Source organism: Pavona decussata, unplaced genomic scaffold (genome assembly GCF_977016875.1).
Source record: "Pavona decussata unplaced genomic scaffold, jaPavDecu1.1 SCAFFOLD_134, whole genome shotgun sequence".
Classification (NCBI taxonomy): domain Eukaryota; kingdom Metazoa; phylum Cnidaria; class Anthozoa; order Scleractinia; family Agariciidae; genus Pavona; species Pavona decussata.
In genome coordinates this window covers 3,363,159-3,390,646 of record NW_028145547.1, presented here as the reverse complement: position 1 = coordinate 3,390,646, position 27,488 = coordinate 3,363,159, and the positions used below count along the sequence as shown (strand labels likewise).

The following is a 27,488-nucleotide window of genomic DNA, read 5'->3' as shown; positions in this document are numbered from 1 at the left end:
ACCACTTTTCAACAAATTAGAGGAAGTCCACGTTAAATTAAAGCAGCCAAATTTATTCATTAACTACCAAGCAATCAAGACACAATAAAGTCCTCCAAATGGCCAATTGGCAGACAAAAAATCAATTAAACACATCCATCAGGTATATTACCTCGCGGCTCCAACACAGATGTAAGACTTGTTTGTATTGAGAGAGACAAAGCATAAGACCAGACGAACAAAACAACTTGAACTAGATAGGCCTAATAAGGTAATAAGCACAGAGGTACTATGATATGGAATGCTATCCCCGGCGAAGTCAAGAACAATCAAATAGGAGAAAGATCCTCGCAGTTTTTAGCGGAGCTCCGCGCGCAGAAGGCGCCTGCGCGGAGCCCCTTATATAGCTAAGAGATTTATATGGTAAACCCATCACTGCGAGAAATTTTGGTTTGGTTATGACGTCACTTGCGTCCGACCGACCTTACATCGTACGTACGTACGTAAGCCTTTGTAAAATGAGACACTCAAACCCTGTGCTGCAGCCCGGTTTTTTTTTTTCGGCGGGAAGTTGCATCACCAACTGCGTTGCGTTGCTTTGCGAATTTCGCCTTCCAACAGCGGGAAAAAGAGCACGAGCACATCATAAACAGCGGCCGAATCTTGGACAGAAATCATTTTACTCTGATCCGACGCGAAGAAACGTTGGAGTTTTCCTCTTATGAAACTTTTTGCTCACTTACCGTTGTAAAACGAACGAAAAATCAGCAATAGAATAGAAGAACTGGTTATTCCCGAAGAGGCGAGTACGGAGTATATTGATGTGATTTTGTTGACAAAACTTCGCTGACTTAAATTTTGCGAGATACTTTCTTGCAGTGTTCACACTGCAACTTGTTTAACTTAAGCTACTGCTAACTCCAGAAAAGTCTCTTGAGCTAATTTTTTCGGTCCTTGTTCGTTATGTCCCTTGGAGTTTTATTTTCTTATCTCATTCCATTTTGCTTCATGTAAGAAAATTTGATTCTCAGGTAAAATATTCAGCCGGTGAAACAAACGTCTCGTAACACTGTATCGTTAGCATGGACTACTGACAAGTTTTTCTCGCACATATTTTTAATTTTTGCATTTATTTCTGACAATCTTCACAGAGAACAAACACAGATACTTTAAAGGATAGGATATGTCTTTTCAAAGAACGTTAAAAGCGAATGTACAATTAGTCAATAGTGACGCAAAATTTAATATTTGTTCGCTTGTCTGTGCAAATTTTTGAAGATCGTCGTTTGTTTTATTTCTGTTCTAATTGCTATGAATTATCACAGTTTGGTTTTTTTCTATTTATTACTCCAAGGTACATGTATATTTTAAGTCTGTTTAATGATTAGTGTAATGTTTTTCTCTGAGGTTTATGTACGGCTTTTTCTTGATAAACAAAATTTACCTCAGACAGTGACAGGTCGCCTCGGTTATCTTTAAAACTTAAAAGAATAATAACAACAGAAAAAATACCTTGAGCGTGAAGAAAACTATAAAAACTCGATAAATAGCCAACCCCGTCTTGAATATTTACCTACAGTGTACGTAATATTTTGAATTTTTTTTAGGATCCCCCACTTACATCCATGTGGCTAAGAATGTCAGTCCTGCTAAAATGGATTTTTGGGTTTCAAGAGGATACTTTACTACCTCAATGAACCTTATTGTATAGCAGATAGTATTTTTTATTTGCACGAGGCCTGGTAGAATTAAGGTTTAATTTTCAAGCGGCAGGGGTATTTTGCAGAACACCAAACGTTGCATCTATAGAAGTCCTTTTATGCAATGGCTGTCAGAACAACAAATTAAAGCTAACCGTCTGTATAATCAGTGCCTAGCCCTAAAAAGAAAAGAAAAGTGCTTAGACCTTGATAACTTTGTTTGTTGCTTAAGGTTACTGATAACTTCAGAGGTGTCTTTCGTCCAAGCGATGTAGAGCGTCCGGTTTAAACTGTGGATACCTAACCCCCTACATCAAATTAAAGCTGATAGAGCAGGCTATTAAAGTATACCAAGAATTTTGAAATAAACTGAATTGTCGAATTTTTAGCGCTGTTTTCTCGAATCAATTCTTTCACTTGAACGAGACACTTTAAAGAGCTAAAACTCAAATGGAATTTGTTTGCTTACCTTCAATTTTGGACAATAGCCAGTTTAACATATAAGGAACAAAGACATGTCTGCGAATTTTTTCTTTCGAAATATTTTTTCTCCGAGGGTGATTTTCATACGAGCACTCCACGTTTCTTAAATTGCATTTCGAAAATGTTCCGTAACTTTTCACTGCAATATCGCAGAACGCAGGCACTTCAGGCATTTCAGCACTTTGGGTCCGGAAAGTGAGGAGCAAATTAAATTAGCGAAAAACAAAATTTGCTTTGACTTGTAGCTTTCAAAAGGTGATTCAGACGCTCGCATTTAAAGGTGGTGAAAAATTCGACAATTCATTTAATTTCAAAATTCTTGGTATAGTTTGTCATAGCCAGCTCTATAAGCTTTAATTTGATAGAGGGGTTTAGGTATCTACAGTTTAAACCAGACATGCTACATCGATTGACCCCAAGCACCTCTAAAGGTATATGGTAGCCTTGATGCTAAACTGTTATAGGTGGTGTAAAATGCGACATTCGGCGTTCAGTATTCTGCAAAATACCCCTTCCAGTTAAGCAATGAACAATATTATTAAGGTCTAAGCACTTTTCTACACTATTTAGGGTTAAGCGATTTACCAATTGACTGCAAATAAAGTGTGTCCACTTCTAGTGCTGCACTTTTTTTGCCAGTCATTGTAAAAGTTCACACTCGCTTTCATCATTCTCACTCTCACTCAGCATCTCCTCAGTTTCGCTGCACCATGTTTCACCCAGCCAACCATTTTCACATGAAGCGCACTACTGCTTTTTCTTAACCTTGCAGGTGTCTTTGACAAATTCCATGTATAGCTCTAAGTTTTACCAAAATAATTGTAGCCGGGTACATTTTTTTTTTAACTTTCAGATGCCTTCAAGAAATCATGATGAGCTGGGACCTGTTGAAAAAAAAACTGCCTCCTCGTCCCTCTCTGTTATGAATGCCCTTATGTAATCTGACAACAGGTGCATCGTCAATGTGCAACGCTATGTCATGAGCAACAGGGCTCCATGCATTACTTTCCATTCTTTATCTTCGTTATTTCATAGTGAGCTAGTCACAGTCGTCTTCTAAATTTCTTTGTCTGATTTGTCATAAAATCTTTGAAAATATTCCATTTTAGGATGTAGGATTAGTCCTTTCCAGCCAGCTTCCCCTTGGCCACTGCTTTCGTCAGTTCTCGATGAATCCTGATGCGGTAATCAGACTTGCAAATTCTGGACAATTCGGCATCTCGGAACCTGACCTCATCAAACAATAGCATTATACAAAACGTGAAAGAAAAAAATTTAAAAATCATCAAAGGCCACCAGTTGTATAAATTATGAACCCTCACTCAGGAGTGTTTTAAGATTTCCACTGCCTGGACACAAAAGCTATGTACAGAGGGTGTAACCTTTACTGGTAGGTTTAGATCTTGTGTTTTAGCTGTAGCAAAAATTTAAATTGATGTAAGCTTTTTATTTACCATCACCAATCATGACAGATGTGATGAAAACACAGTATGGCTCATGAATCACTTTGTTAATGGAAGTTCTTGTTTAGGCAGTTCATAAACTTGTAAATTTTGCATTCTTGCGTGAACGTTTCTGTGCACTTTTCCTTCCCATCAAGGGATAGATCCAGTTGTGTATTAAATTTCTTACCTTTTGATAAATGTTGATGTGATGACAGGAACCAAATTGAACGAGCACTCGCTGAGCATATAAAATTTTTCTTCAGCAGTAAAGATTTTAATTAGTTTGCCTGTGAGGCAAGGCTGTTGCTTTAGCATGGTGTGTACAACAGGGATTGGCCACTGGATGTCTGGGCTTACAATAGCTACGTTATAAGCAACAGTCAGCACTGTCCCTCAATCATTCTTATAACTTTTCAATCGATAAAGAGGCTACAGAAATATGCTGAACAAGGGGTATTCCCCATATACGTTAAGACAAAACCTCACCTTACCTTTGGTTATTTATATATATTTTTTACAAAGCCTGAATATCAGCTGTTTCCCATCACTTCACCAATCATGTAGAGAGGAGATGGCTGATATTCAGGCCATGTTTAATGCACCTAGACCCTGGCTTCTTTTGATAACTGTGATTCTACAGACAAAAGGTCAAACTTCTTATCAGCCATCTCTTTTAATTGAAAGAAAAATTTAAAACTTGGTAGTGGGTAATGAATTATGAAATATGTACAGTTATTTATTTATACAGTGCAATCTCAGTTATTTGAACCCTCAATATTTTTCAGCACTCCCAATTCTTTGAACAAATAGTAGTTAATTCCCTTGGATTTGCTTCAGTCAGTTTTTTGCCTCCTATTTTTTGAACAAAATTCAGTTTCCCTAGGAAGTTAAAAAAAATTGGTACTTCCACTGCAGTGGTTGTCACATAACATTATTATAAAAATGTTAATATACCAATTAATTTGTTTTCTTTTACTTACTTTTGTTTATCCAATAATAACTGTTACTTTTCATGGTTTTTGTAACATCAGCAACCAGTGCTACAATTTTCTACACCTTATCACATACACCGTAGTCTGGTATAACTTTTTCAGTAACAAAAGGAAAAACACTAGATAATATTATTTTCCTTTTCCATTCTGTCCAGGGTTTATATGTAAAAATCTTTATTTATATAAAAATAGTTTAATCCACTGATTGTTTTGGAGAGTAAAGTGATAAAATGCTTTTAATTTGCAATATTTTAAGCAAAACTATTAGTTGTACATCATTTTGTGAATGTACATGCACGCTCAACTCTCTTTTGGCACTCTTGTTCCTTCCATTTTTTTCTCTCGGAAAACCAGGATGATGAAAATTAAAGTAAAGAATATTTTTTAGAGAATGCTTATTAAAATTAATGATACATGGTAGGTATTTTGCTGTGTAAAAATGAATGGGATTTCTCAGATGAGGTGCTATCCATAAGCTAGCTGGAGTGATGAGGCTGCAGCAGTGTGGTGTTTAGCAGTCAAATGACTTCTTCAACTGGGATTTTGCTTGTTAGGACAAAAGGTTAATGGGTTTAACAAAGGCCTGTTCCTTAAGGATGGTGCCTACTATTGTTGCTGCGTATACCTTCTGCGCATCTCGAGATACTCGGCTTTCCTTGGGGTGGTGCCTGCTTATACAGGAATATTTTTGCGCGGTTTAAAACTATATGGAGAAAACAGAACGTAGAATGTGCTCTTGGTATCCCAAAAGAAAAGTGGGCATAACCATGCATTTTTCAGAGATGATTAAGGTTCAACTAAGAAAAAAAATCCCTTACATTGCTTTATATTTTGGCCGTAGTAAAAGGGCTTAAAGCCTGAACTTTACGGGTTATTTCAGGATATGCAGGATATGATGAATGCAAGGAACTAGTTAGCCTTTGCTTTGTGTCACTCATAAACTGACATGATTCCTTACCTAAAATATAACTTGTGGAGGCACCATTTCCTCTTTAATTTATTTGGTTATTACAGTTTATCTTGAAGTGATTAATGATACAAAGAAGAATATCAAGCCGTTCTGAACAATTTGAGCCTAAATACTAATAATATCTGTCTGGATTTAAAAGAACATACCCTCAGAAATCTACGATTTTTGTTAACTTTCCTTAACACATAACCTTTTTTTGTTTGTTTGTTTGTTTTTCATTTCCCATTGAATTTAAGGATGTACGATACAAGGGTCACCAGCAGTCAAATTTTAAGAGAAAAGCTATTTTCTCCCTCCCCCCACCGCCCCCTTCCCCCCCAAACCACCCGATGTAGACTCCTTTAATTGTTTTGCCCAGCTAGCGCTAGCCCCATTCTCTCTCAAACGTTTAAACACGGCACAACGAACTCGCTTTGAATTCGGTGCGCTCTTAGCTGAGAAGAAATGCATTAGCCCTAGCGTTTTGTTTGGCTTCATGAAGCAAAGTTTTCCTGAGGACATCATTAAGTCTAGTGAGGGAAGAAGTCTTACAAGTGCAGCGTCCTGCCTCGTCTAATATGCTCCCTATTTAGTTCTCTTTTGAGCTAAACGGGTAACTTTCAGTTACTCGGACGTGAACTATAAAGGATAGCATGTTGTGTGCTTTGCTTAAGGAGCTGACAGTCTTTGGCTTTAAAAAGTGGTTCTTATGGGTGATTTCTATTCGGGCAACGTGAAATTTCCGCGAATTGTTGACCCAGCCAAAGACTTAGTATATTTTTGTGGTAGAAAAGGGCGCTAACCCTTCCCTTTTCAAATGTTGAATTTTTTTGTGGTAGAAAAAGGCGCTAACCCTTCCCTTTTCAAATGTTGATTTCAACATCCGGGACTTAACCTGATATGAAAAACACTAGCAAGAACGGGCAAGGATTTTCTCTTCAAGAAGCGTGAGTTTGAAAAGCTATTCTAATATTTTTCGCCTTTATAACTGTAGCTTTGTTGGGCTAGTCAAGAAGTGCGATTTTGGGTCGGATTTCCGGTCTCAATGTCATAAGTAATTTCCAGATGTTTGCTCGGCGTGATTCGATTGTGTCATGGATCTACAATGAAGACGAAAAATCAATTTAAAACGCTGTCTTGCTCCGATTGAGCCGATTCCGTTGTAGAAAGCTAGACTTGAGCGCTAAAAGACCGGGTTTTGGGTGAGATTAAAGATGTGTTGGCGCCTTTAATAATTGCCAAATGCCGCTCTTGTTTTGTCAACACATAGGCCATGTTTCATATCAGTTCAAATGTCAGTGCTAGTGTCATGTCCAATTTCAAAGACAAACCTACTATATATATCAGGTCTGAAGTATTCTTTGACCTTGATTTCTGGTGACGAGCCCTAATTAAATTCATGTTCTGGACTAGCATATTCCATCAGCCTAGAAAGTCTCAAAATGTGGTTAATTTCTGAGGGTACGTTCTTACAAATCCAGACAGATATGCATGTTCTCTTTTCAGTTCAAAAACCTTTTATCATAGCAAAACATTCCAAGTAAACGTACATTCATTTGAGCTTCTTGGGTGGCTGCGACGCAGCTTAAAGTTAATATTCAGTGCTGTTTTATGCATGCCACCAAACACCTGTTGACTCTTGGCATTGTCAATCATCAAACCTTATAGATGAGTGGCCTATACTTAAAGTGATCTCTTTGCTATCATCAATTTTGCCCAGTAAGGTTACGTTTTGTCAGTAAATGAAGAAGTTCTATCTGAAACTTACTGGTGCGTATTTCACTCCTGATTTCACTGTTGACTCGTTCGAGGTTTTAGCCTCACAGCTGGCTTTCAGAAGGAACTCTTCTTGACTGACTGATAGAGAACCAGCATGGCGAATCCGCAGTATTTGGCGATATTCGATTAACTTTTCTAACCTTCTATGGGTAAAAGTTTGAACTTTTGTAGAGTATGTAAATGTACTTGTAGGGGAACAGTGTGCATGATCATGGGTGTACAATGATCATCTATGGCACGGGCTGAGACGACCGTAATGTTTTTAAAACATCCAGAGACTTTGCTTTTTAGATCAAGAGTCTCTAAAGGCCCAAACGAGACCCAGTTCTTGGTTATACTGGAGATGAGAGACCGAGTAACAAGCTTCAATACCACAGTATATAGTTAATGTTTCAGTGGCACGTTGGCCAAGCTGCCTCGCAGTTAGCACGGCTAATGATCGATCACAAGTTAAAAAAAAAACCATTCGTTAAGCCAAGGCCATTCTAATAATAATAATAATAATAATAATAATAATAATAATAATAATAATAATAATAATAATAATAATAAAAATTATGACAATAACAAGCGAAAATTAAAGTTAATAGCCGACGTTTCGGCGTCATCGTGAGACCATTCTCAAGGCAAAGTGGATAAATTAATGCGAAGATTTTATTTTTATACTCTACAGCCACATGGATGGCAAGTTCTTCAAGTGAATACCTTTGCGCGAATCGAGTCTTCGGGGGGCCGTATATGTGTGGAAGCCTACAACCTTTGGGGCGGATGGAGTCGGCAATGGGCTTGGGTAGTACTTTGGATATGACAGCGTTAATTTGCTTTTCCCGTTGCAAAAGCGGATGATAGTATTTCGCTGGCCTTCCTCTTGTTTTGGGTCTCTCACCCATTCTCAGCTAACAGGGACCATTAGCAGTTTGAAAAGTTGAAAAAAAAATATTTCCGATCCACTTTTCACAAGAATTTTTGAATTGATTATTATTCAAATTTTCGTTTCCTAAATTTGGACAAGAAACGTCCAAGTGGTTTTTGAGTTATGGGAAAAAATGTTCGACCTCCCCTTTGACAAAAAAAATACATGTTTTGTCTAGGACTGCTGAAAAGAAACGTAACGGGGATAGTGAATAGATGGCTTTAAAAGTTTTATTCTTATCATTTTTAGATAACATAGATACAAGAAAAATTGTTTTATTTCGTCATTTGGGGATAAGTGAAATATGACAGGAATAATTTCCCTACAATTCTATAACCAAATTCCTATTTTTATCCGTAAATAATTTAACTATTTGTATTTTATTTCTTATTTCTTTACTTCCGCGAAGTTTGAGTCCACAGTCCCAGTAATATAAACGTTATAAAGTGAAGATTTTTAGTGACAGACGTTTTGATTGGTAAGCTTTGCCCGAACAATACCGGAAAGGGCCTGAAACATGGTAACGTAATTTACATACCGAACAGTAACGTAATTTACACCAGTACACTGTCACAATATTGCTCGATTTCACTTTCTTATAACATCTATCCATTGATTACCCTGCAAGATTACAGTTTTCGCTCAATTTATGTACTGAGCTATCATTTTATAATAAAAATGTGAACTATTACTGTCCATTTTAGATCAAAACTATTAACTTGAACAAAACATTTAAGTTGTGAAGTTAACTGATAACATGTGATAACTTACATGTAAGCATAACAATTTTTGCCAGACAAACGTGCTGTTTCGTTTTTATTGTCACATATACTAATGTTATTCCGAGAGATTAGTTTTTACCCCTTCCCGTCTATTTTCTAAATATTCAGTTCTCGAAAGTTCAGTTGTGTTGTGCGCCGATAGTATTTTTCCATTTGTTGACTTCTTAGTTCAAGATAAGTGCTACCTTCATTTGGCCTTTTTTCGCTCTGTTTACGCTTTCTGGATTTTTGGTCTTATTTCATGCCACGTCTGTGGACAATAAATTTTGCATTTTACGTGCGAATAAAGTATTGGAGCGGATCTTGTTGTTGGACTGCCATATTGGTCAAGCTTAAGAATGGAGAGTGTAATTGGGAAAAACCCTGTAACTATTTTTTCGGAAGCAACATACTGAAAACGAGATCCAAGAGCCATTAAAATGCAAGATAGATTAAAGAGTCTCAAATCATGCTTCTACATTCTCGATAAAGTTAAAAATCAGTCAACTGGAAAGTTGTTTTTTCCAATTCGTCGATGTAATTGAAATTCATTTTCATTTTTTCATTTTTGGCAATTATTGCCAAAATGGGCAACGTTTTTCGCTTGATTAATTCATACCGCTGTTTCTCGCATAAATAGTGCGGCAATAGCTTACATAGAATAGAAAAACATTGATTTCCATTTGTGCTTACTTTACATTGCAGTCAAAACAGTCACTATCTCGATTGAACTTTTTCTAGTTGGTGAGATTCCTAAGCGAGCTTAGCATGAGGTCAAAAAGGCTCGGAAGGCCGCTTTGGTTGCGTCATCTCAAGTATTACACCCCACGCTTAAACTCACGCTATTTGGTCAGGACATTCCTGGGTAACGCCGTCACAAAGTCACCTTATGTCATTCGTGGTAAATTACGTTACCGTAACGTAATTTACATTGTCCTTTTTATTTTCTCTAAAGATTATAAAATGACAGTAATAGTAGAACTGCTATATCATTTCTTGATTTCCTAGTAGGCAAGTTTCTTCCGAACACCAGTTACCGACTTGCTGTATTTTGTACGTAAGATATTTACAATGAAACATAGTAACGTAATTTACGGTCCAAAAAGAAAATAACCCAATCACTGACTAATTTAATGTTTTTTTCGAAATGTGTCGAGAAAGTCAGCTAGATGTGCCAGCTATATTGAAGTAAATATAAAACAGGGGTAAAAAATGCAAAAGGCATGCGAGTATTATGAAATAAGCCAGCGAATAACTTGCCCTGCAGACATAGTAACGTAATTTACCTAAAATCGTGGGACACCAACTCTTCATAAAATTTCCAGAAGACAAAAAGGCTATGAAGCTTACAATTGGTATATTTACAAACTTATGTGTAAGAGTTTAAAATAGGCACGATCTTTAGTGCAATCTTCAAAGCGTGTATTGATAAAAAACTGACTCGAAGTTAAAATTTTTTGCCGTCCATGGACACCCTATTTTTAATTACTTGGTGTAACATAGATATGCACAAAAAAATTTCTCGACAGGTTAATTCAACAAAATTTTTTCCGTTAACTTCTTAGATGTTGAAGATGAAAATAAAATGCTTTTTGTGTTAGAGAGGGCGAGGTTTGTTAAAAAGGAAGACATAAAGAGGCGTGACATCAATGGTCCCTGTTAGCTGAGAATGGGTGCTCTGTGTATCAACTGGCCTTAATTTGCTGGTGTCATTGAAGACACATAAGGAACAACTTGCTATGTGCCCAATTCTCTCCGCTACGCGTTGTTATAACTATGCTTTTTTTTAACAGCTTTATTGACCATCACACATGTTAAATACAAGAAATTAAACAGCCAGGGAGAAAGGAAAAATATGTGAAAAGTGATTTAAAGTGATAAGGTCAAAAGGGCAGGTGCAAACGGGACGCGAGGACCCATGCGAGGCACCTCCCATGATACAAATAATAATTCAAACACGAACAACCAAAAGACGCTAAAAAACTAGGGATGGCAGGAGCAGGATCGTACAATTGACCAGGTTCAGGGATAGAATATTACGCGTTGGCCAAGTGGCTTGATGAAAAGTTAAAACCACTCTCATGCAATCAGTACACGGTGACAGATACCTTTCAGTTTATCAACGAAGTACAAAGCCTCGAGATCAACAGAAGTGATATTCTAGTATCCTATAATGTCACCTCAGAAAGTTAATTTATTTCAAGTCATTTATATTACCTCTAGTCTGAACTTTCATCACAACCACTATTCGGCTAGTCTTACTCTACCTCAAGTTTCCCCTTATGCTTTTTTCGGCATGCCGTACAAAACGCTAAACCAGCGACAGAAAAAAAAAAGTAATAATTAATTGTTAAATAGATACTGAGAAAAAAGGCAAAAAGTCCGTACTTAAAACCAAAAATAGAAATAAAAACATTTTAACAACTCACGCGAACCCACTTGTGCTGTTTCACCATACAGAGTATAAATCTCTCTTGGTGTTTTTAAATTTATCTCTTTGTCGCCATCAACTCGTTTGATCTTCTCAGTATGTTCAGGATTCTGGCAAGTTCGTGGAGGCTGCCAGTACCTGCCAAGATTATTTCTAGCTGTGCGTAAGACATATGTTCATCTCCTTGACCTTACTGACTCCAAGGTCAAATAGCCCGTCACGAGCCAGTATAAGTTCAACTTCGGTCATCTTCTCGCGTGACAAATGGCAACTTCGCAGGTGATTAGAAATATCACTGCAACATTTGCGAAGAAACACTGTGTGATGGTCACCTCTATTATGGCCACACTTGGTGTTCAACACAACGGAAAACGAAATTTCGGCCCCATGTTGTTCTGGTTAGTCATACACACGAAGATATTATTGTATATGTTTGATAGAGACACGTCAATGAGTTACAACTATACCCAATAAAACGCATCTCTTTTTTACACAATAACAACAAACGGAGTCATAACACAAAACCCAGTTTGATTTTATGCTGTTTATTTTTTTAAAAAAATCAAGGAGAAAATTGGTCTCCCTCGCAGCCGTTTTTTGGGCTGTCACGCAACGCTTTGCGTGACAGCCTAAAAAACGGCTGCGAGGGAGACTAGGAGAAAATTGGCCCATGCACAGTTATTCCTCATTTCCTGTTCGCAGACGGAAGTGTTTTTTGCGGTCAGCGGTTATATCTCAACAAAGATGGACGACAACTTTCAAAAGCCTTTCAGCAACGTCCATGCAAACATCTTCCTCTGGAACTGACGATTGTTTGGTCGGCAGGGTGCCCGATTGAATAACAGAACTAATTTCACGGAACTCTGAAGAGATGTTCTGGTTTTTTATAGCTAGCATGATCGTCGCCTGCAAGCGAACTAAAGAGCACGGATCCCGTGTCACGGTATCCATGACGTGGCCATCAAATTTGTTGACAGTTAATCGGTGAAACATGAAGTCTTGGAAGCAAAACAGTGGAACTTTCAAGGTATGTTTTTAATTGTTTACCCTTTTAAAACGTATTTGTCTACTTGAAGTTGCGGTCAAGACAGAAAAAGTCGAAATTTGTTGCCTTGGGATGCCATCGCTGTCACACAACACATGTCGGAAAATAAGAGATTTGCCAAAAATTGTTGCGGCCGTACCTTTTTGCAGTATAGAGAGCCACTAAATATTATTCCGTAGTCTAAGGACAATATCCTAGTACTCTTTAAGACTCTTTGAAAAAATACACGAGACTTCCAGAGTAAGTCAGAATTTTGAGAAATGTTGGTTTTTGTTGCAGCACTTGATACGCTACGTACACGAATCGTTAACATCGGTATGTTTGAGATGCCCTCCTTTTAAAAGTTCTCAATAATATGAGTTCTATATGCCATATTTTTAAAGTAGTACAGTGTATGTGTTCGTGGTATAAATGTAAGGTTTTTCGGATTAATATTTTCTCGGGGGCAAACATTCGAAAACGGGTTAATTTCGACTGGGTGAAAGGTCGATTTTTGGGGATTCGGGACGGGTTGAACATTCGCCTCAAAATTTCGGGTCTTGTTAAGTTAAGAATCAAAAGAAATGTGTTTTCATTAATTTTATATCAACTTTGTCTGTTGGCCCAGATTGAGCGGTCGAATCTTACGCGGACTTTCTCTTTACTCGAGGCACTTATTCAATTCAGCTGTCAAGCAATAGGCCTTATCACGGTTTTCGATGCCATTTTGACGAGTAGGCAAACAAGCGTGAAACTGAACAGTGTTTGTATGGAAATCCGATGTCAAATAATTTTCATAAAACATCGCTTCTGAAAAATTCGTGAATTGGAAACTTTTGGCATTGGGAAAAGGATTTTTAGAAAAAAATTGGAGGGATGTAGCTGTGCCAGAAAGCGTCCCGTCGTGTTTTGAACTTTCCATACATTTGTCTCTATAGTGAACCGACCGTGAACTGCTCTAAAAATAGCTCGCGGGGAAAAAAAATACAGGGAAATGTATGGACATTTCAAAACACGACTGGACGCTTTCTGGCAGAGCTACATCCCTCCAAATTTTTTCTTAAAATCCTTTTCCTAGTGCCAAAAGTTTCCAAGTCATGAATTTTTCAGAAGCGATGTTTTACGAAAATTATTTGACATCAGATTTCCATACAAACACTGTTATTTCGAGCCTGTTTGCCTACTCGTAAAAATGGCGTCGAAAACCGTGATAAGGCCTATTCGTAGATTTCAAAGTATCAGACCAACAGCACATTCCATCAACTGAAATATCTACACCCACCGTCCGAGTTGTCATACCATTTAAAGATCAGGCCTCTGCTAATGTAGTGAAGAAACGCATCACAGACGTCAGCTCAAAAATCATGACCACAATTCAGCCTGTGTTCTATGGCGCGTTTTTACTATCAATTCAAACATCCAATCCTTCAATCTAAACATTTCATCCTTTAATTCAAACATTCCATCCTTCAATTCAAATGTGCAATTGTTCGGTTCAAACTTTCGATCCTTCAATACAAACATTCAATCCTTCAATGCAAATATGGAATGGGTCGATTCAAACATTCCATCATTCAATCCAAATATGGAATTGTTTGTTTCAAACATTCGATTCTTCAATCCAAGTACCCTTTTCTTCAATCCAGAAATGCCATTCTTCAAGTCAAACATGCATTCCTTGTATTGCCTGGCCTATCATTCAGTTCAAGCATGCATTTTGTCAATTCAAACATGCCATTTTTCAATTCAAACATTTGATCATTCAATCCAAACGTGCATTTCTTCAATGAAATCCTGAAACTCAAACACTACACCATAAATTCCGCGTTCAATTTCGATAGAAAATGCTGAAATCCTGCTGTTGAAACATTCTACACTTTAATTTTAAGATATAAAATCCAGATTATAAATTCAAACATAGTCTCACAATGTAGTTGTGCAGTGGCTCGATTCAAACATTCACTTCGGCGATTCAAACATTCAGCTCAGCAGTCCAAACTTTCAGTTCCTCTCCAGTAGTCTGGAACCGAGGGGACTCTGTAAAACGAGGATACGGACGGGCGGGCGGATGGCGGACGGCGGACGGCGGATGGGGCTTAAAAAAAAGGGGGGGGGGGGGGGGAAGAAGAAGAAGAAGAAGAAGAAAAAAGGATGTTGATACGGTTAAATTTATTGGTTAATTGTCACCTTCTAAGAAATGCTAGCTTTGGCTATTTATTTTACTAATTTTTTTATCTTTTTTTTAATTTGAATTAATTTTTTTATCTTATTGTAAGTCAAACAGCGAAAACGCTACGGAATGTTTCTCCTCGTTTTTCAACCAAATCAGTCTGAGTTTGCAGTGGAACTCCGTACTTAGTACGACCCACCATCCGGCAAAAGAACACGTTCACATTCATGCATTTACAGGATAATCTGACTAACGGGTAAAGTACTGTACTGTAGATTGGAAATCGTGGTTACTGTTCGAACAGACAGATCGATGCAAGTCATTAAAAAATTATTTTAAGATGTCCAAAGATTTCCCTGCGTCAGATTTGCGCACGTGTCAGAGCAATTAGATAAAGCCTTATACGCTTGGTTTATTCAGCAGCGGAACACCAATTTCAGGTCCGCTTCTTCAGGAGAAAAGCGAAACATTTCTCAGCGCAGTTGGACGCGGAGTCGACCGATCGCGAAAGCTTCAAAGCATCAACCGGTTGGTTAGACAAGGTTAAAAATCTATTCCGATTAAATTGTTTTCTTTATTTCATTCCTTTACATTCCTGTGTCATTAATATTCATAATTTCGATTATCCGGACTCCGATTATCGGGACATTTTATTCAAGTCCCAACGAATCCGGATAATCGAGGTTCGACTGTACCAAGTTCACGGAGAAGACGACCTCTGACTTGACTGGGGACTGAAGGCCGCCGCCGAGGCAACTGGGGGAAAACCAGAAACTGACCGAAAAAAAACATGTTTTTCTGTCAGGTAAAAAAATCTGAATGTTCAAAAAAGAGAAAAACCAAAATCCGCAATGAATATCAAAACCGAAAAGACGCAAAACCCGATCAAACAAAGTCCCCATATTGCAAGGAAAATTTCGCTTGTGTACAAATTTAAAGAGAAGAAAATGACACGTTCAAAAATCCTACACAGGGAAATCTTTGGACATCTTAAAATAATTTTTTAGTAACTTGTATCCATCTGTCTGTTCAAACAATAACCATGACTTCCAATCTATAATGCCTAACAAGAGCTCATACAGTACTTTACCCGTTAATCAGAACGTGTTGTTTTGCCGGATGGTGGGTCGTACTAATGTACGGAGTTCCACTGCAAACTCAGACTGATTTGGTTGAAAAACGAGAAGAAACATTCCGTAGCGTTTTCGCTGTTTGACTGACAATGAGATAAAAAAATTAATTCAAATTAAAAAAAAGATAAAAAAATTAATAAAATAAATTGCCAAAGCTAGCATTTCTTAGAAGGTGACAATTAACCAATAAATTTAACCGTATCAACATCCTTTTTTCTTCTTCTTCTTCTTTTTTTCCCCTTTTTTTTAAAGCCCCATCCGCCGTCCGCCATCCGCCCGCCCGCCCGTCCGTATCCTCGTTTTACAGAGTCCCCTCGGTTCCAGACTACTGGAGAGGAGCTGAAAGTTTGGATTGCTGAGCTGAATGTTTGAATCGCCGAAGTGAATGTTTGAATCGAGCCACTGCACAACTGCATTGTGAGACTATGTTTGAATTTATAATCTGGATTTCATATCTTGAAATTAAAGTGCAGAATGTTTCAACAGCAGGATTTCAGCATTTTCTATCGAAATTGAACGCGGAATTTATGGTGTAGTGTTTGAGTTTCAGGATTTCATTGAAGAAATGCACGTTTGGATTGAATGATCAAATGTTTGAATTGAAAAATGGCATGTTTGAATTGACAAAATGCATGCTTGAACTGAATGATAGGCCAGGCAATACAAGGAATGCATGTTTGACTTGAAGAATGGCATTTCTGGATTGAAGAAAAGAGTGCTTGGATTGAAGAATCGAATGTTTGAAACAAACAATTCCATATTTGAATTGAATGATGGAATGTTTGAATCGACCCATTCCATATTTGCATTGAAGGATTGAATGTTTGAACCGAACAATTGCACATTTGAATCGAAGGATGGAATGTTTGAATTGCAGGATCGAATGTTTGAATTGAAGGATTGAATGTTTGAATTGAAGGATCGAATGTTTGAATTGATAGTTTGAATTTTGACACTAAAAACGCGCCATAGTGTTCATCAGCAGAAAACTCAAGGAAGACCTTAAAGTTCGAGAAGTCAAGCCAGCAATGTCTCGTTTATAAATTTCAATGTAACCTGTGCGATGCAGGAATGTTGGTTACACTCGCGGCCACCTCGACGAACGCGTTGATGGACACAAACAAAAATCGTCGTCTATTTGTAAACACTACTTAAGCGAACATAACTCGAACGCACCTCCTTGTCTTACAGAACAATTTCACGTGCTGGCTAAATGTTCGAACAAATTTGATTGCCTAATTAAGGAGATGCTTTTCATAAGAAAACTTAAACCATCCCTGTCCTAAACGTGTAAAGAGACTCACTTCGCGCAAAGGTATTCACTTGAAGAACTTGCGATCCATTGGTAATATGCTAATTTGTAGAGACTGTAGAGTATAGCAATCAAATCTTCGCATTAATTTATCCACTTTGCCTTGAGAATGGTGTCACGATAGGCCCTCACGATGACGCCGAAACGTCAGCTATTAACTTTAATTTTCGCTTGCTTGTGTTTCAAGAAATCATCACTGATCAAAATAACAATAACAATAATAATAATAATAATAATAATAATAATAATAATAATAATAATAATAATAGTAATAATAACAGTAATAATGTTAATAATATAATAATAATAAAATCTTTATGACAAAATCTCAATCAAAATCCTATTTACAATCAACCTGCTGTTACAGAAAATTCAATTAATTCATCAAAACACTATTCATTTACAAATTCTAAAAAATAGAAGCAACTTAGTCTTACATAAAAGAAGAGGAAATAGATTTAATTAATAATAAAAGTTCAAAATTCTGTAAAATAAAGAAATCCATCATGCAGAGATATCAAGATCATACAATCGAATTTTACTAATGACGGCTAAAGCAGTGTCCATAAAACGCCCTAAGTATAAAAGCATATAGACACGTATTTCAGATATCCAATAATAATAATAATAATAATAATAATAATCATCATCATCATCATCATCATCATCATAATAATAATAATTGAGGGGAGCGGGGTATGAGGGTTTATAAGAGTGACGTAGTGGGTAAGTGTTTATTAATATTTTCTCTTATTGGTTTTTATAGGGCGTTAAGGGTGCCGTTTACGCCACCTATGGCGCAAACGACGAAGCTTTCGTCAAAGGCGCGCGTCAACCTGTTCAGCATCAAGCCGATCCCGAACTGCAACCATGTCATCTTAGAAACAAACAAAGCTGGAAACTTGCAGTTGTGTTGTGGCCGGACACTGATGGCCAACGATTTTTCGATTATCAATGCATGCTGTACGTGTTTGGTCTGTTTGTGTTCTATGAGATTTACTGACTGTTGTTTGAAGTTTCATTAGTGACATTTTTCAAATATAAATATAATGTGTAGTCAAAGAAAGCGGTATTTTTCTCATTTCCCAATCACCTGCTTTCGCTCGGGGATTGTCGAGAAAGTCACCCTCGCACAGACTTCTCCTCTCGCTTCTCGCGTGTCGGGCTTCGCGGCAGCCGACGTTCGCGCACGCTAGCGTGCCCTGTTCGACTATCTCTGAGAGAATAGAGGGACTTCTCAAATGATAAGCGATTACATGATCTTAACGTTAAACAATAAGCAAGCTTCCGTAATTTTGTAGTGATTACCATGGACGGTTATTTCGCTGTCAAATGGACGGTTATTTCGCTGTCATTTTGAATAACAAGAAGACCCTGAGAACAAACAACGACGCTGACGATCATATTGATCGTCGGGGGCTGCTTTCATCTATGAATCAGAAGTAATTCTTATGTGCTCAATGTTTTTAAATGCTGTTTCCTAATGAGACAGTGTCCTCAGCTGATTGCTTCTCGATGTCATTGCTCCTATAAATTCCGGTTCGCCAACTTTGAGATCTCTGGTATCTCTGGGTCTCTAAGATGCGTTCTTTTTTAAATCAGTTCTTTGTAGAATCAGAACACAGCCAAAGTCTCGTCTGCTTTTACATAGAATTCCAGCTAAGAGAGCACTGAGTAAAGTAAATTGGTTAAATTGCTGGTGGGCCTATACTTAATAGTTTGATAGCCTTTAAAGTTAAAAAAAAAAATCACACTTAGGCTAATAGCTGCAGCCTCTTTCCCAGGGTTTTTCCCTTGTACGAGATTGACTTAGCTGCTAACAAAACTGATCGGCAAATGATTGAATTTAATGAAACTTTATTTACCCTCGGATCTCATTGAGGCTGTTTAGGCCTCTAGCAAAATAAAAGCTAATGTGCCGAGAAAGAAACAAATAATATGTACATATGTAATTAAGTGGAAGAGTTATCAGAAAGATGAAAGTTTTCGCACTTCTTGTCTAAATAATTTGGTATTAGTCATTGACCTGAGCTCGCCAATCCATGTAATCTGGTTTTAACCTTAGGCAAAACCAATTTATTTACTCCTCTGAGATTCTTTACGTTATCCGTTAGCTTAATTAAACAAAGACTTAATATGAGCAGGCCATCTGTTAGTCAGAGCATTAAGAACAAGAACAGTACTTAGTCCAGAAACGCTTTCTGTCTTATAAAAGTCCGTTGAAATGCTGAAATATTCTTTATTGCTACATTAAGAACCTTTGGGAGATTATCTCCCATTGGCTGTGAACCAATCACCGATTTATCGAGATTCAGTGGTACTGCTTTATTACTATACATCATTCGCCGGCGTAATCACTCTCAGATTGGTTTTACTTTCAACTTCTTTTCAACCTTTACGTATGACATGCTAGTTTCATTTCACCTGAATGTATTAAGATCAAGAAAGGATGACCTTATTTATTTATTTATTTATTTATTTATTTATTTATTTATTTATTCAACACGACATACATTCATAGAAAGTTAGAGTGAATAATAGACGAAGATCTGTTACAGAAGTTTACAGTGAATAATAAGAGTAAAAGAAGAAGTAAGAAGTGGCGAGGAGACCTCAAGAAATCCCCGGGCTTTAATATACTGAGAGGTCTCCTCGGAGATATGTTAGGACTGTAAGACTAGTAAAGACATTGTATTTAGACCTTCATCCTCTCTTGATTAATATCAAATATAATGTACAAATATAATGAAACTGTAATTTCCGTTGCAGCCGGTTGGAACGGAAAAATGGATTACTACACCGAAGGTCATCCATTTGTTTAGGAACATTTCAGTTTCATCCACGCAACAACAACAACAACAAGCTTTATTTGCATGACTACAACAAATGCAGTATTGAAAAAGCTATTTTCATAACTACTTATTAATTCCTTAACTAATATTTAAGATAACTTTAAATATAATAATAATAATAATAATAATAATACGAATAGCTTTTACCCACTCGATTGTACGCCATACACAAGACACGTGTGAGTCCAAGCAGCGACCAAACGTGTAGGTTATGTGGCACAGCGCCAGGGAGCATGGCTCATATCTTATCCGCTTGCCCTGCGCTTGCAAAAACAAAGTACGTGGCAAGACATGACGCAGTCTTAAAGGTCCTATTCTTCGAGATCCTATTTGATCTGCGCCTGATAGACACTGTGCCTCCTTGGTATTCACCCATCAAACCACAGTCTGTCTACGAAACAGCGGAGGCACAGGCGTACTGGGATGTTCCGGTCTATGGGGAATTTCAAGAACTGAGAGCGAATACAGTAGACGCCAGGATCGTCATCAACCAACACAAGCGAGTCATAGCGCTGGAAATGAGCTGCCCCTGGGTGAGCAACCGAGGCAAGAAGACGTCAGAGAAGACCATGAAGTACGCGCCTCTCAGATGGGAGATGAAGCAGAGGTACCCGGGGTATGAGATCGCGCAGTACAATATCATCATAGACGTGTTGGGGAGATGGTCCAAGGACTTAAACGATACGCTACAGAAGTTTGTGGGCAACAGAGCTAAAGATGTGCTCAGGAAGATGCAAAAGGCTTGCCTCTCAGAAACTCTTAACATTGCTCGCACCTTAAAGTCGCAACGTGAGCACTCGCGAAGACTCAGTCGCCAATGCTTGGTTTTCACGTGACGTCACCAAATTCTAGAATTCAAAATCGGGAGGCCTACCAAATTTTTACCTTCATTCAAGGAAGGATTACCTAAAAATATGTCTTTTCACAATTTATTAGCTCGATGTCGTACTTCCTTTTGAGAATAGAACAGTTTAAATTTCCGAGTTTTCATCGTGCGTGACATCAAGAGGACGGCCGTGACAGAGCTGTTCCGTATCTTAAAGATGTCTCTTCGGGTGATTTTCAGCATTCTAAAAAATTTAAGTTTGAGGAGAAATATTTATCTTAACATTCGAAAATTCACAAGGGAAAAACAAACCTGAACTCCAGATGTTTTGTCCTATTTCCGGCCGCCATGTTTGTGTCCCTCAGAGGGACACCAACATGGCGTCGCCATACTAAGCTCTATAAATTTGTGTGAAACATTTTGTCAAATAACTCGAGTGCGGAAAACCGCACAGACCTGACCCTTGGACAGCTTTCTTATTTACTTATCATCTATAACATGTCAATTTCTTGACTTTATTTATGGAATGATTTCAATTTTTTTTTCACGCACACGGCAATGGCGTGACAGTGAAAACCGGCAATTGGGCCTTTTTGCTTGATCTCTTCTTTGTAACTAGATTTTATTAGTTTTTATTCACTTTATAGCCCACGGGTTACGCTGCGTTAACGCCTTGTGATGCTTCTTAACTGTATATAGCATACAGAGGCTTTAACTGCTATATAATAATAATAATAATAAGAAGAAGAAGAAGAAGAAGAAGAAGAAGAAGAAGAAGAAGAAGAAGAAGAAGAAATAAATAAATAAAGTAACTGACGTTTTTACTTATTTTAAACTATTCATACAGTAGAAGTAATCATTCCGAAGAGAAGTTTATCTCTCAATTCGAAGCACGAGGAAACAAATAAAGTTAATTGAGTGTTAATAAAACTGTCAGTTGACTTCATTATATGCGACAGTAAAGTTTCTTTTGCTAATAGTCGTGGAGATGGAAGGCTAGGTTCTATTTTGATAAAGAACATATCCGTGCATTCCATTTGCTCCATTTCAACCGGTTGAACAGAAAATTTGGCTAAATGGAAAGCACCCAAAGTGATTAATAAAACCGCAGCACAAACGGAGGTCGACACCCTATGTTGAAGACTGATGGATGACCTATAGCGGAGAACCGTACGTAGCAAAATAATCATTGTAATATTCGGAGAAGGGGTTCCCGGATGGGCTGTCAAAGAAGAAAGCGAGGAGAATTAATTCATCCTCAAGAATGAAACGTTTCGCTATAATAGCTTCCAAATTTTGTGTGGAAGGGGAATATTGCATTGTACCAGTTATTGCTTGACGTTTGACGTGAGACATTAGGTGCACTACAAACCGTTCTTAGACAAATCCAGTCCCCTAATTAAGGTTCAGGCTCATTTATTTCACACTATTTACATAAAATTAAAATAGAAAGAAAAGTATAGTTACAACAGATAATTGCAAGCCTGAGATAAAATTATTACAGTACAGATTATAAAATGTGTGTGGTGGTCAAAGTAGCAAAGGCTTTCTAGTTAACCACCACCTACTTTTAAGTAAACAAAGAAATGACACTGAGTGACACTGAGCTTTGTTGGGATATCGTAGAAAATGTAGGAAATGTTTGTAGAGCCTAGGATTAATGAACAAGAGAGAATTACATTAATTGAACTAACAAATCCATCGCTACTACCAGCGAAATATACATTCTCGACAAACTCGGTCCTGATCGGGCGCGTTCAGCGTTTATGCTTGAGTGCTTCTATTTTGTACGGAAAAACCGCGGATAACTTTCTGGCAAATTCTGTGAAAAAGTGGTTGTTCCGGTGGGAAGTCAAATGGAATGGTGCCATCCTCCTAACATCTTGAGTAACAAACCGCGTGCGTATCTCGTCTAGAGGTATGCATATGGTACTTAGAGTGCAAAAAAAAAATGGCACAGTGATATTCCTGTAATTCCTTTTTTTTTTTTCGCGGAAAATGTCTAGTTTTATCTAATAAATGGAAAGCTCTCCTTTTTACTACAGTCATCGATACTGTCCTGTAACATTACCTTATCACATCGGCAAGGAGATTGTATAGAAGACGTTTCCCACGAGCAATAGGTTAATTGAAGGAGGGCAACACTAAAAGCCGGAATCCGGAATCCGCAAAACAGAAACGGGAATCCGGAATCCGGAATAGGAAACTACAATACGGAAACTAAACATTTACTGCTAGCGAAAAAGTTAAATGTTTAGTTGCAATGAGGTGAAGTTCTTGTCAAACGCAAATTTTACACTAGAAAAAAAAGTCTAATTGAGTCATTGTTTTCCGCCAATGAAAGACTAATGAAAAATAAGTGTTCCCTCGGTTTATAGATGTGAGAATGATCGCCCGCGAAGTAAAGAAAATTAATTTGATAGTCATAAACGGCCTTTTTGTTTTGTTTTGAAACTGTAAGATTTCTGGAGACATAAAATATCACCTACAACAAATAGCGTTCACAAGGTTTCATTTTGTATGGCCAACAAATTATCTGTTTTCAGTTTGCAGCTTGATTCAGATTACGCAGCAAAACACCCGCAACAACGAACATCGTACGGCAACATGACAAACTCGGTAGTTCGACAATTATCCAGTATTTGTGGGTAAATCATATAGAATAAATAAACAAATAAATTACGACCCGGAATAAAATCAGTAAATCCACCAAACGATTTTCATCAGACTTCGTTCCTCTAGCCCGCTGTTCCGATTTGCTGACTTTCCCTCACTCCACCTGTAGTTTCACTTCCGCTACTTTCCGAAAAAGCTAACAGCCTTTTTCAAAACTTGTTGAAACTGGGTATCTGGAAAATGGATGAAACAAAAGAGAGTAGAAAGAAAAGTATGCACTCAGGTAACTTACCGCTTCTTAATTGGAGAGTCCGCCATCTCTCGCCTGTACGTTGTCTCTCGCTGTCCCGTAAGACTGCTTCCTTTATAAACAGCGTTTTCTTTTATGCCAACGAGTGATTTAAGTTTTTTTTATTCCGTATTTTTTACCCCAAGTTATATATTTCACCATTTAATATTTCTCTATCCATTCTAAGAAACTTATTTCAGGATTCCTCTAGATTTCCAATTCCGCATTCCGGTTTCTCTTTTCCGGATTCCGGATTCCTGCTTTTAGTGCTGCCCATTGAAGGATCGAGAAGGACGGTAGGAAAAAAAGGTATACCATGATTGAGGGAGTATGAAAACGCACGAGTATATTTTACGATAATATCATGGGTGACAAATTACTCCTTAATTTTGGCGCGTAATTTCAACGTTAATTTATAATTTCACATGTGGAATTACAAAATTGCTATGGCAACGTTTCCTATATCTCAGTGCCAAGATGGTGTCCAGGTTTAAAGATGTTACGGATGAGAGACGTTACGGCATTAAAAGACGTTGCAGAAAACCTTAATACACGAAAGAGCACAATTAACTGGGTGAGGGTTTTGAGAACTGGTGTGATGAAAATGGCCTTGAGAAAAACCCTGAGACGGTTCGTCTTGAGCAGTTGGATAAAGCACTCGAGCGGTTTTTTGCCTGCGTTTGTAAACAAGACGGAACCGACCACGAATTGTGAGCGTAACTTGTCACCCATGATATTAAAAGGTAATCAAATGGTATACTCTCGAAATCAGGAAATAATTTCACGCGCATTTCAAAAGTACTGTTAAAAATCACCAATTAAAAAAATTGTGGTTTCATCACTCCTTCAGAATCACAAGTCACTTGGGTGCAATAAGTCTTTTTTACAACAGCGTTTTGAGACGAACGTTAGCTAACGTTTAGTTCCGGAATTTTAGCCACAATTTTAAGAACATATGAAGGACAAAACAAGGGCTGAGATCTAGTTAAAGACGTTTCCATGCATCGAAAGCACGTTAAAAATATGATCTCGACTCATCAATCAGCCATGTTCTGACATATTGAGGTTTACTGAAAGACGTTTCAGTCTACAATATAGTCAATAGAATTCGAGTTATCAGGGCCATTTGAGCCAAGGCGAAGTAAAATTTGTTCGAGTAACTAGCGGGGAGTTCGGGTTAGCTGATAGTAAAGGACTGAAAAGAGGGGGTCAAATCCAAGGGAAATAATAATAATAATAATAATAATAATAATAATAATAATAATGATAATAATAAATCGTTATTACAAAACCTCAATTAAAATCCTTTTTACAATCAGCCTGCTGTTACAAAGAATCCAATTAATTCATCAAAACACTATTCATTCACAAATTCTAAAAAATAGTAATAATGATAATATTTTTTTAAAATAATAGTTATCTCTTTATTAACATATTTTAAGCAAATTGTTACTTACAAGTTAAAAGTAGAAAAAAGAACTATTAAAACCTATTTACAATTCACTTCGATTAAATAAAGAGACTATTTTCAAGCACAATTTTCTAAAGAAAAAACAAATCTCATCAAGTTACAATGATATTTTTATTTGTAATAAAAAGAAATCATATGATCGTATTATCGCTAAAAATATATTTGGAAGTTAAATTACGGTCCTCAATGAAAAACAACTCTTATTAAAAATATAATATATTAAAAACAACTGAAATGAAGAAACTTAAGAAAACAAAAAAATTAAGAAATTCGTTCTAATCCTTCGTTCCTAATAATAATAATAATAATAATAATAATAATAATCATAATAATAATAATAATAATAATAATAACCGTTTATTCGCAAATCCAGAGGAACGTGTAACGGAGATAAAAGAGGTTATCCCGTTCTAGTTTATCTCCTGATAATAAATTGAATTAAAGCATTACAACTGTTTAAAATACTAAGCATGAAATATATAACACATCACACAATAGAAGAACTTAGTGTTCACTAGAAAAATTTGCAAGATAACATCTCAGTCTGTTCGTAAAAGTGTTCAAATTTTCCGCCTCAGCAATTTCCTTTGGCAGATTATTCCACTAATCGGTACAACCATTCAAAGTTGCAGATGCAAACTTAAGTTTAAATGACTCAAATTTCTGCAACTGAAGGCTGGACTGCGTAGAAAACTTAACACGACAGTGACATGATAGAGACCAAACCGAGAATCAACAGAATGGGGCAACCGTGGCCGTTTCGAGCTGGTTGGCTCTCGTCAGCACGGTGTTGCACAGCAAAAAGTAGAACACCAAAGTTTAAAACAGTGATTTGCTCTTAAAGTGCCCCTGAGACGAAAATTTCATTTTCCATCTTTTTGCATTTTCGTGTAGAATATGACCTTCTTACTCATGTTACCAAATTTCAATCCTTTACGGCGATTGGAAGTATTTTTTTAGCTTTTTATTCGAGATTTCACGGCCGCCATTACTTGGCCTTGTTCCGGAAGTTAAGGCTCAAATTACAGGAAGTGACGTCATTGGCTCAACACGAAAAATTCCACATGGCTAATTTTCATATGGATTCTACTTCATAAACTGTATTCTGCTGTTGCGAACTAAATAACAGCAGAATACAGTTTATGAAGTAGAATCCGTATGAAAATTAGCCATGTGGAATTTTTCGTGTTGAACCAATGACGTCACTTCCTGTAATTTGAGCCTTAACTTCCGGAACAAGGCCAAGTAATGGCGGCCGTGAAATCTCGAATAAAAAGCTAAAAAAAAAAAACTTCCAATCGCCGTAAAGGATTGAAATTTGGTAACATGAGTAAGAAGGTCATATTCTACACGAAAATTCAAAAAGATGGAAAATGAAATTTTCGTCCCAGGGGCACTTTAAGGGCTAAATCATGTGCAAACGCTAAAAATGACGAGGGATCTAGTCCATTTAGTCTGTTTATTGTCTTTTAACAGTCAGATTGGATTTGCTCGAGTCAGTGAAAGTTTTAGTTAACCGAGTGTAACGGGATTCTACTCTAGTATTCATGATGTCATATCTAAACGAGAACAAACAGGAAAATCTTAAACGCTCATAACCTCAGTACATTTTTCGCCACTGAACAACCAGATGACTCAGCTCGTAGACTATTTTTAAAATTGTGCTCTGTCCAAGGAACTTTTCCAGTAGTTTAGGAGCTCTCGTGAGCCGTGTAATTGTCTTAATCACGGTGTGAGCCGCGAATGTTTGTAGGGTTGGGCTATGTTCTGTTGTTTTCTAAAAGGGTTGCAAGCCAGTCACTTTACACCTTACGATAGCAGCTGTTACCAATTTTCGAGCGTCTGTGATCTGAAAAAGTACATCTATTTCCTTATTTCAATGTAAGTAGGCAGAACGTCATTTTCGCCTTTGATCTATTCAATGTTCCGACTCCATGCGCGCTGAAACGGAAGTTATTTGCTTTCACGATCTTTTAACGCTTTGATGAACAGTACTTGTTTTCATGATTGCTTTCGATCTCTTGGGCATCTACACCACTATATATAACTAGCAAGTGGGCTCTCATCATGGCATCAGCCAGCAGCATACAGTTTTCTTTTGGAGTTAATAACAAATCAGTAGCATGACTCGTGTGCACCAGCATGTACATATACGAATATTGACCTTTGGTCATGAAACTTTTACAAACAGAAAAAATTAATCCAGATAGACAGACTGGGCGTGACCTTCTCATCTGAATCAAAGCTAAGAGATCGCTAAGATTGACAGTGAGCATTGTTCTATTTACGTCGACCAATGGGACTGCAGTGATTTTTGACAAGCATTGTGCAGCACTTCAGATCGGTCTGACGTAATTTATGAT

General features: G+C 37.3%; 1 protein-coding gene and 1 long non-coding RNA gene across 2 annotated transcripts; both read left to right on the top strand.

The window, feature by feature from the left end:
• Positions 1–12,193: 12,193 nt before the first annotated feature.
• LOC146467774 (uncharacterized) lies at positions 12,194–18,174 on the top strand. Its single transcript, XR_014867647.1, has 2 exons — positions 12,194–12,459; positions 17,838–18,174. It is a non-coding gene; the product is annotated as an uncharacterized LOC146467774 (long non-coding RNA).
• A 1,912-nt stretch (positions 18,175–20,086) lies between these two features.
• On the top strand, positions 20,087–22,289 carry LOC146467773 (uncharacterized). The gene has a single exon (XM_085125481.1). The coding sequence runs from the start codon at positions 20,157–20,159 to the stop codon at positions 20,757–20,759; it is 603 nt and encodes a 200-aa protein (XP_084981607.1). The 5' UTR covers positions 20,087–20,156; the 3' UTR covers positions 20,760–22,289.
• The last annotated feature ends 5,199 nt before the right edge of the window (positions 22,290–27,488 follow it).

What these genes read in the sequence shown, in the direction of transcription:
- LOC146467773 (XM_085125481.1), top strand. Translation starts at nt 20,157, where the DNA reads ATGGCTCATATCTTATCCGCTTGCCCTGCGCTTGCAAAAACAAAGTAC.